This window comes from Amblyomma americanum, chromosome 3 (assembly GCF_052857255.1).
Source record: "Amblyomma americanum isolate KBUSLIRL-KWMA chromosome 3, ASM5285725v1, whole genome shotgun sequence".
NCBI classification, from domain to species: Eukaryota; Metazoa; Arthropoda; class Arachnida; order Ixodida; family Ixodidae; genus Amblyomma; species Amblyomma americanum.
The window spans coordinates 204,593,670-204,604,323 of record NC_135499.1 but is presented as its reverse complement, the minus strand read 5'-3'; the positions used below and the strand labels follow the sequence as shown (position 1 = coordinate 204,604,323).

The 10,654-nt window shown below is 46.7% G+C and overlaps 1 protein-coding gene across 4 annotated transcripts in view; it reads left to right on the top strand.

The window, feature by feature from the left end:
- The window catches only part of LOC144125920 (protein amalgam-like), a 339,341-nt gene that overhangs the window by 207,790 nt on the left and 120,897 nt on the right, over positions 1–10,654 (top strand). For all 4 annotated transcript variants that reach the window (XM_077659734.1, XM_077659733.1, XM_077659732.1 and 1 more), the window contains exon 2: positions 2,706–2,899. In XM_077659734.1, the coding sequence (XP_077515860.1) occupies positions 2,706–2,899 (194 nt within the window). The remainder of the gene's footprint in view (positions 1–2,705; positions 2,900–10,654) is intronic.

Genomic DNA, 10,654 nt, shown 5'->3' with positions numbered 1-10,654 from the left:
TTCTGGATTCTATAAAAACTCCAAGAGAAAAGTTTTTTGCTCGTTAAACTGACATACCCATCGAGCAAAGCATTGATTTTTGAGCGGAATAAACGGAGTATGTGGGCTGCGGTGCTGTCAAGGTTTATTGACTTTGTGCTGTAATGCTTCGTCCGTCCTGAAATTGATACTTAAATAGAAGGATCTATCAAGAAGTATGTCTTTAGAGACCTTAAGTTGGGCGACAAGGTGGACGCGTGTTAAACACATTTTTTCCTCTTTTTTTTCTAAAAATTAGCACCAACTTTTCAGTGCGCTCTCTCCCTCCCCCTCTCTCTCCTTCCCTCCCTCCCTCTCTGCCTCACTAACTCTTTCGCTTACGCAGAGAAAGCCGACAAGCTCTTACAACAGCACTTGCTCAGTAATAGTTCTGAACAAAGCTGGAATAGTTTTCCTAGAGAAAAGCTGCCTACAGTGCATAGAAAAAGTCGCTTCGTTTGGCAAGGAAGCTTTATTGCCGTGTTAATTGTAAGAGTTAAACACACCTGATTTATTAGGCCTAAAATGCGCATTAAGTAATACGCAGGATCTCAGATTTTGTAATGTCTTTAGGTATGCTTAATTTTCGTTCTCTTTTTACCGTTCGTGGCTTTAGTTGCATTAGTTGGTATATTCAAGAGTGCGTGCATGTGGGTAAGTTTAGCGGGAGCTCATAAATTTACTCATTCGTCTCTGACACAAGGTCATTATAAAAATGTAATTAATATAGAACTTGTCTAACATATGATACCGAACCTCCGTCGCTTTCATTTTAACGATACATATAATTCAGGAAATCAATTGTAGCATACATTTTCTTCAGGGGGCAATCGACAGAACAAAGCCTTTTCTTTTTCTACTTCGTAAAGAAAACTACTGCTTATAATTTCAGCACATTAAGTGTCACAGCAGTGTTATAGGGTTAATTTGAGAGACATGGGAGAGGCCTTTGCCCTGCAGTGGGTGCAGTCAGGCTGATGATGAATGTGAAATTCCATTCGGGCACAATGCCCCTGATGCAAACGTTCAACTGTTTTTTTCAGGCACAGTTTCCTATAAAAAAATGTAGGATGCAGTGCTTTCTTGACAGCGAAAGGCTATACTACTGTTTTAACCTCGTGGTCATTAAAATATGTAAAGAACAACTACTCGGCGGTGAAAATGAATGTCGGTGCTTTTATTCGCAAAAATTAATCTGCAACCTGACAGTTCCCCGCCGCGGTGGCTCAGTGGTTAGGGCGCTCGACTACTGATCCGGAGTTTCCGGGTTCGAACCCGACCGCGGCGGCTGCGTTTTTATGGAGGAAAAACGCTAAGGCGCCCGTGTGCTGTGCGATGTCAGTGCACGTTAAAGATCCCCAGGTGGTCGAAATTATTCCGGAGCCCTCCACTACGGCACCTCTCTCTTCCTTTCTTCTTTCACTCCCTCCTTTACACTTTCCTTACGGCGCGGTTCAGGTGTCCAACGATATATGAGACAGATACTGCGCCATTTCCTTTCCCCCCAAAAACCAGTTATTATTATTATTAACCTGACAGTTGCGGTTAATGATAGTACGCACAATGCAAAAAAATGAAGCCTGTAGTGTCGCGGCCTTAGCTTCCGCGTGTGCAAAATAATGAAATACTAGAAGAGGAAAAACAGAGGGTTAACCAGAAGACTTTCGGGTTAGTTCCCCCGCACTGGAGTACTGGAGGAGGGGGCTTAGATGATGAAAAGTGGGATAGGGTAACTATGGACGACGTAAATTAAGTACGCACGTACGGCAGAGTCACAACCTGTCGCACGAGCACAACAGCCGCCGGAAGGGGTGCAGTGTCTGGCAAGCCTTCAGTGCTGACGATCGATGCTGCCAACGCTGCAGCATTTTAATTTCCGTCGGCGGTAGGGATCCAGGATGCCTGGTGTACAACACAACGTCTTTCTATCGACGCGAAGCGCTGGGTATTCACTGACAATAGTTTAGGCAGAAGCTGCGAAGATAGTAACGAAATTTCCAGTTAAAGCAAATAATTGGTAGGTTCTTTTATTCATTTATTTTTATTTGAAGATGCTGTCAGTCCCAAATTGGAACTGTTACAGGAGTGAGTTGATGTACAAGTTGACTATATCATGTATACAATGAGAACAAAAGAAGAAGAAAAAGAATCTTATATGAAATCAAAGGCACAATAACGAAGACGAAAGTCAATTTTGGCTTGTAGATAGCACAGCTATTGCGGCGAACTGCACGAACTTGTCCAGAGAAGGTTGTGTAGTGACCAGCTTATCTAAAGAGTTCCATTCGCGTGTTGCCTGAGGGAAAAATGAACAGTAGCATACATTGCTGGCACAAATGTACTCTCCCAGTGTATATTCGTGCTTACGGCGTGTTCCCCTGGAATTTCTGAAAGTGACATACGTAGTAGTGTTAATGTTAAATGCTCTATGAATTGTCAAGTACAAAAACTTCAAACTGTGCAAGGTTGCGCGGCTTGCTAGCGTAGCTAGGTCTGCACGGATAAGCAATTCTTTGGGGGAATCAGTGCGCTGGTATTTATTATAGATAAAACGGACCGTTATTGACACGCTGCGTCATTGTCAGCTTAGCTGCTAGGAGTGAAGAGAGGTGATGAAGGACCGTGCGCGGTCACCTTAGGTGGTGACCACTTAATTAAGTCCTTGCCCTTTCTTCCTTTTGTTGCAGGCCTGGCCGAAATGCACAGCCGGTCCAAGCACTATTCCCACCGCCTGCGCTCAGGCGGCGGCAGAGCAGCGCGGGCTCCAGACTCGTCCGAGCCGTCGCCCTACTTCGACAACAGCACCTCCAGGAACGTCACCACGAGCGCTGGCAAGGCGGTCTTCCTGCCCTGCAAGGTGCGCCATCTGGGAGACAGAACGGTGAGTGTGTGCGGTCGCACAAAGCCGCCCTTTTCCCCCATGCATGGACGAGGATTACTGTTGTTCTGTACCTAGCATGGTCTCAAAGGCCGGAGGACGTCTTGCTAGGCATATTTTGTGCCTTGGTTTTGTGTTCGCAGGAAGGAGCTACCGCTCTGCAAGCACTGAAACGATTTGCTTTCCATTGTGCCCCACATTCGATGCACGCGTGCAAGAGAAATGGGATGCATGAAAGCGGAAAACAAATGCTTCCTGTTGTACTCCTCTTCTGAAAAGTCCTGCAGTGCTGTGGAAGTCAAAGCTCAATCGAACAGTTAACCAACGACTAGTCTGGCGAAAGTCTATGCCCAAATTAACGGGCTCCGATTCAGCCGGAGCCGGGGTTACCGATTTGTTGGTTATCGGGATTCGCTAGCACACACGCACCTGCAAGTTTCGAGTCGTTCTTAATAACGAACTGCTTCGTAACTTAGTTTGTTGATTAGCGGTGGGGCAGCTATCCACGCTTCCACCGCGCTGCGCGGAATTAAACGGCGGGTACGGGCTTTTGTGCCGGTACATTGCGCAGGTCTGCTGCTGAAAGTGTTGGGTAGGCACGTTCCGTCGGGCTCCGCTTGAATTGACAGCATGACAGGAAAAGTACCAAAGAAAGCGCGTTCCCAACGTGGGTTCGCTGTCTAGTTAGGCGGTGCGTTAGCCTCTGCGGTGGTAGACGTCAGCGTGTATTTGGCGCCATTTATGGCTTCTCTACGCGGGTTTCCGGTAGAAAACACTAACAAGCAGCAAGGGGAGACCATTGTGTAGGCAGTGCTGTTATTAGGACAGAATACAATCACCTCTTTCTACAGCAATCAATGCGTCATGTGAATTGTGCGTAAAAAAGAATGAAAAGAGAACAGTACTATAGGAAAGGTGACTAAAGTGCACAGAGTTGAGAACATTACCTGCTGATGTAAGGTGGAAAAAGAAGCAAACCAGCATGACAGTATGGTTGTAGTACGAATTCCTTCACGGACTTTGTACCACACGGTACTCAATTCCACAGAGAAGGTAAACGAGTAGTTGTGAAGAGAGAGAAAATAAAAGCCAGAGACACTTTTCAAAATTCATGCGGGTTTCTTGTTCACAATGGGGTAGCAACGAAAACATGGAGCAGATTTCGAGCGTGGATACAACGTTCGGAATATGGACTTATACGTAGTGTGAAACAAGGAACCTATAAAACGCCATTTCCTCATTTTATTTTGATTAAAAACAACTCCCTCTCACTAGACCGGGAACGAAGGAAAAAAAGAAAGGTGTGACTTGAACATCCTTGCGTGTTCTACAAATTTCCTTTACAGAAAACACGTATAAAAAAGGCGTCATATTTTCATGCTGGACTTTGCCACTTATCGTGACTTTTTTTCTAATTCTACTAAATAACAATACTCATTTGCGATGGCAATGGCATGACAAATGAAATGCGCAAACGCATACCTCAACAAAATAAAACGCAGAAAGAGCAGCTATTTTATAGCGTCTAAAAAAGGGTAAGAAATTAAAAAAATATTCCATAGGTAGGCAGGCTAGTTTTTTGACACTCAACATTGTCTCGCTACTTAGTTCAAAAGAGTTAGTGTACCGGAAATTCAGGCTGGAATTGTGTACGCTAGGCGAATGGTTTAACAAGTGCTCAGGACTAAGGATCATGCGCAGTGTCAATGAAAAAACTACAAGCTGGAATGGTTTAGCTTACGGAAGACCAGTTCATAAAGGCCTGCAAGTATCAGTAGTCCCGCACAACTCTAATCATAGCTAACTGCTGAATTGTTTTTATATGCTATAGTATAACGGACCGGTGTGTCATTAAAATGCGTAGCGCCATTATTCTTCTGAATGAAGACTAAGATTAACAGGAAAGTTTAAGCTTGAACGACCTTCCTCGGTTGTTCGTTTCTTCAATCGTCGTTTTATAAAAGCTGTGCGTAGTTTACAGCGCACTTATACCTAGATAAAGACACAAACTTCAACAGCCTGCTCATAGTGTCTAGAGTGAGGCGTTGTAATTGGAGAAAACGGTACCTAAAGGTTCCCGATCTGATCGCGGCACGGTGCTGACGCCCTTAGGCCTAGCGCGTCCCTAATAGGCGGCGATCGAGATGAACAGTCTTTGTCAAAAGTACACAGCGCAAGGGGTCTGCTTCTGAGCCCGGCAGCACGGCTACTCTTGCATACACAGGGACCCTAATCTCACGAAGGCGGGAGCAACTTAAGTCCTCAACCTTCCCAAGCTTAGAACTGTCAAATGTGCTTAGGAGCCCCGCTGCACTGCTTGGAAGCAAACACTTTGGGCTGTATAATTTTGACAAGGACTGTAGAAGAATTTTGCCTTAAACTCAGAGAGAAGTCTGTTGACGCTTTGCTCGCCGCTCAGCGCACGACTCCTGTGACTACGTCCCGCCGCGGTGGCTTGACAGTTATTGTTTTCGGCCGCTACGGCTGCATTTTCGATGGAGACGAAATGCGAGAACACCCGCGTGTTGTGCGGTGTCACTGCACGGCAAAGAACACACGTGGTCAGAATTGACCCGCATCCCTCCACTAAGCCGCCTCTCCTACCCCTGCGTGCAGTTTTGAGACTTCCACATAACGTCACATAACTGCGCCTCGCAAACTACCCTACAAAATAGAGTTTGATAATATTGGATGCTTACAGAAATAGACGGAGAGGCGAAAACATCACAGCGGCCGTATTCCGAGTTTGTGTCATAATAAAAAGCGTCATAATCTGCCGCAGCGGCCGGACCTGACTGGTCAAAACGCCGGAAGCGGATGTCGGTTCGGTTGCGACTGTGAGCAGCGGCAGGATGTCACTGCGTTGCGGTTGCCGCAGGGAAACGTCCAGCGGCGCTTTTGATCTTTGCCGACAAATGGAACGCGACTAATACGACAGAAGAAGCAACCAGCCACAGGTTTAGTTTCCCATCGGATTCCACTGTAAAGGTGTGATATGAAGGCTGCTTTATTTGCCCAATGAACTTCAATAAATAGAAACAGTAGTTCAGATACTCTTTTCTGCAATGTAAAGGCCGGAGTTGTACTTAAAAGGAGAAAATATTGTACACAATACGTGCGTCTTTTCAGTGACAGAAGGCGGCCGCTACAGCCGTCGATCGCCTATGGTAAATAAAAGGCAGCTAGCTTGTTCACACAACACGGCATATTACATTTATCTTGAGGGTAAAAGGGAACGGAGAGCAAAATTTGTGGCATGCACTCACTTGCTGCACAATGCGCGCTCCATGCCGTGCTGAACCAAGACGCCGTGACGAATTGCCGTCTGCAACATCGCTGAACGCAAGTTGGCGCTGTTATCGGGCGGTTGTGCAGACGGTAATTTACATTTTTCATTCCTTTTATGCAGGCACTGCAAGAGCCGCGAAATGCCGCTGATTGGTTTTAAATTTTTCTGCCTTCAATAAATAAAAGGGATGAGCTAAAAAATCTTGCTGCGTTTCTCTTCACAGATACGTTGGGAGACTTCGCAGACGAACTTTTCATAGGTTCGCCATGGTACGAAGCGCAGGCATGCCCACACTGACGCCTGAAAACTAACTTGCAAGCTAACTCGCGAGCTTAAGGCAGAGCCACACCACCGCGGCTGTCGAGAACCGTAAGGGGCGTCGAAAACCCACTTCTGGCATGTCAAACTCGTCGATATAGCAGCGCGTCGCTGGCGGCTGACCATCCGTGCACATGAGCGGTTCACGTTGGCAGACATTACACACGATCATGGTGCAAGACGCTTAAAAAGCAGAGAGTTCTATAATAGGAAATGCACGTTTGCGCGCAGTGAATGCAAGCAATTTGCTGGTCATTATGTTTTATGTTACATCATTTGACATACACAGACGAGATAACTCCGGTGGTATTGGCGCCATCCGGTTTGAATGAAGAGAACAATTTCTACAACAAACCGGTGCTCGTTAGGCCTAGAAGCCACCGAATCGTCCAGGAAAATTAAAGAAAAACAGGCCCACTTTATCGTCCATCCAATTTCTTATAGGTAAGATATGACGAAGCGAAAGTCCCGTGCCCAATTAATAGCCAGTTCATGGGCCGAAAAACGCAGTAACACCGCTTCAGAGCCAGCCGCCATGTTGGCTGTCATTGAGGATCTGCTGCTAGAGGCAACGTTGTCTAAGAACGTTGGGCGTTGGCTAGAGGAGCGCACGGTATGTGTTTGACCTCACCGTCCGATTTCTTCGACACTTTTTGCTACATCCGAACCACCACATCCGCATGTGGCGTTTCGACCAATAAGGTGTAGCCGCTGCGGCACATTATGACGCTTTTTATTATGACACAAACTCGGAATACGGACTCAGGTGATCATACAATGTGAGGCTGTGAATCTGGGCTGCAGTAATGGCTGCTCATCACGCTCTTACATTGATCGCCTTTTCATTGCATCTTTGAATTTTATTTCGTCGTAACTCTTTCGTACGTTGCGCTGCTGCGTAGGCTTCTAGTGGGCAAAGGCTTTTGTGCGGCGGAATGAGGTGGAGGCTCGTAGGGGAGGGATAAATTTTTACCTGAGGTGGCCGGAGGTGCGCTCACCGGTAGGACTCCGCAAAAGAGTCGCCTTCGAGGCCCGGAGGATGGCCGGAATGAGCCGTGATCCGCTCCGATTAGCTAGGGTCAGCGCGGCAGAGGCACCCCGCATACACACACAACCACAACAGTTATTTCGCTGAAAGAGGTCTATACCGAAGTGCGGTAAAAAGAAGAAGCAGACTTTTCCTCAACCCTATGTAGACTATGTAAGCGTGATCGTCGAGTATCTAAGCCTTAAAAAATTCATTTTGTAAAGGTTATGTAAAGAGTATGCGTTCCGTTATCACTCCTGATGTGACTCGCAGTGTCATCATTGCCGCTTTGTTCAGCAGAAACGGATGGCAAATGTCAGCGTGAGCACCACGCCCCGGATTTTCGCCAGTGCCGTGCTCACCGATGAATCAAGAGTAGCAGCGAAAGTTAGGCTTAAATAGCTCTCCATTAAGGTGGAATTTTGAAGCTTCTCTTGGTTTTTGTTATCGTGCAAGCAGTGCTGTTGCAAAAAGTGCCAGTGCCTCGCATGTCAAGCTGTCCTGCGTAGTTTGTGTTTCTCGTTTTATGTTTTTCAAACTGCGCATTTATTACTCGGGCATGATTAGTGGTATTTAAGTAATTTTCTTGTGTTTTTTTTTCAGCAGAGCATAACGACCCGTAGTATTGTCGTTGGTTTCGAAAACAGCGTTTAGTAAAAGATTGCGCAATTCCAAGAAGATAAATACGTGGCTTCTCTGAAAACAGCCAGAGCCGAGATCCTTTGTTGTTGCGGGATAAAAGGTATTGCAGTTTTCTATCATCTCCGTAGTGCATGTCTTGTTTTTTTTTTTTTACTCTTTCGCACAATTTAAAAAGGCGAGAATTCTTCCTTACGTATCATTTTCTGCATATAACGGCACGCGTTGTACTAAATCAGCTCGGGTGGTGTGGATGTTCTTGCTTCTCCCAAATTTTTTTTGCGCGTAACGCTACCATAACAAAGAAAATATAATAGAGTACAATAGAGAAAAGATGCATAGCATAAAATAAAGATTTTAAAACTTTATAGACACTAGTAAAAAACGAGAGCAGTAGTGTAGATTTTAGACACTGCGTAGATATCTGAGTAGGAAAACAGACATGGTTCTGCTCTGGTGAGAATTAGACAAGCTCCAGTGTTTCCTGTCGTTAAACCAATTTTATTACCTTTCATATCAGAAGTGACCGTAATGACACCATGTCTATCACGTTAAATATGACTTTATTTCCTTGTTTTTTGTTCCTTAGTCGATTTACCTATTGAATTATTGATTCACTGAGCGAGTGTGTCTTAGTTTATGGCAAATCACCAAATATATGTTGACGCTCTACACATAAATATAGTTCGAAACGAGTCGGAAGTGCAAAACGAAATATGGTCGCTTTGGCAAATAGCGCTGGGTTTGTATACCCTGTCACCCTAAAACCGCCGTACGTTTTTTTTTTCTTTATGCCGCAAGGAAATACAGTATGAGAATCCGAAAAATAAGAAAGGACACAAAGAAAGAAAAAAGAACTCCTGAGGAACTCCATCTGAGGCGAGCGCAAAGTGCGAACAAGTATTAGTGGGCAAATAAATATACTCATAAACCACAAAAACCCCTGGAACAGCGAAAGGAACTAGGAAACTAGTCGGAAGACGAGCTTGGCGAAAGTGCCTGACGAAGCAACAAGCAAAGCGCACGTGCGTGCTCAGATGAAGGACTCAGAAAGAGCGCTTTACTATATGCAAGTTTGCTCCCATCTCTTTCCAAAGACGGCTCTGCGCTCGCTGAATTTTCGGCATCACCTGTCTATGGAGGCGGGCATAGAAGGATATCATGGCGGTGAAATTGCCTCCGCTCCGAGGCGTGACTGTCTCCTTCGATCGGAGGCACGTCCGTCTTGGGTGGCATCTCGTTTCCATGTTACCCCGAGGATCGACTCATCTACGCGTGCCCCGAAAATCCGCCTCCATGGCCATGCACGGACCGTCTCGCCTCCGCACTTTTCTCTCCTCTCTCATTCCTTGCCTGGCTGGCTTTGACTGGTTGTGCGTACATTGCCAGCTCGTTGTCTCTTTCGGCGGTGCCAGTGACAGAGGAGATGTCGCCATCATTAGACGCGCCGTCGACTGCTCAAAATTCTTCGCGTCGAGCTAGCTACTCGTGCCCGACGTTGAAACTTACACGGCTGCTGCGCGTGTGCCTTATCTCTCTTCTGATTCTTCTCTTCTAGCGTTTTCATCTCAGCAGTTGCTTTTGTTCTCTTTTTAGTCCTTAGTTTCAAGCGTCGGGTTCCGACGCTCTTCTTTTTCCGTATAGCTGTGGTTGGAATGCTCGCGTATCCTGTGTCGCTTTGATTCTTCATATTTTTTTCTTTTCCATCCATCTCTCTCCTGCCAAGTCCTTTCAGACGGCCGTACCTTTTTAAGAGCCGTGTTTTGCTGCTCCAGCCACCGTTGCTGCTTCCACTGCCGCAGCCGTGTGTCGTCTTCCCCCTGCAGCGTATGTGTCTGTGTGTGCGTGTGTGCGGAAAGAGGGGGGGGGGGGGGGGGCGGTGCGCGCGCGCGCACGCGAGCTCGGGCACATTTTTGTCCGCCAGCCTCCTCCCGGTTTGCGCACTGCGCGCGCGTTCCCGCCTCGTCGTCGGGGCATTATTATTCAGGCCGCACTCGAAACTGCGCAGAGGCTCGATTCCGGCCGGAAAACATGTGGCGCAGCGAAACCGCGGTTGAGCACTCGTAAGGGAAAAGAAAGATGCGGAAGGGAAAAGGGCACAGCGAGCCGGACGAACATAAGCAGGAGTTCGGGAACGAAATCCTCAGCTGCCTCTGCTGCATTTCCAGCTTTTTTTTTTCTCATTCGATTCCTGTATTATTTTTTCCCCTCTGTTCCAAAGCATTAGCGTAAATCTCTGAAAATCAAACGTTGAAAACGACAGCAAGCTAGAGAGACTGAAGCAAGACTACCAACAGTGGTGGCAGCCAGGAACCAACATACCAGTGAAAGCAGCATACGTTGGGTAAGAGTTGGGGAACAATCGCGCAGTCAGCCCGAAGAGAAGTTTTGATTTTAGAGCGCGGCGGGTGCGCGGCTCACGAACCTTCATTGTTGTGATCGGAGAGGACTGTGTCGCGTTGTCGTCGTTGTCGACGACGCCGCT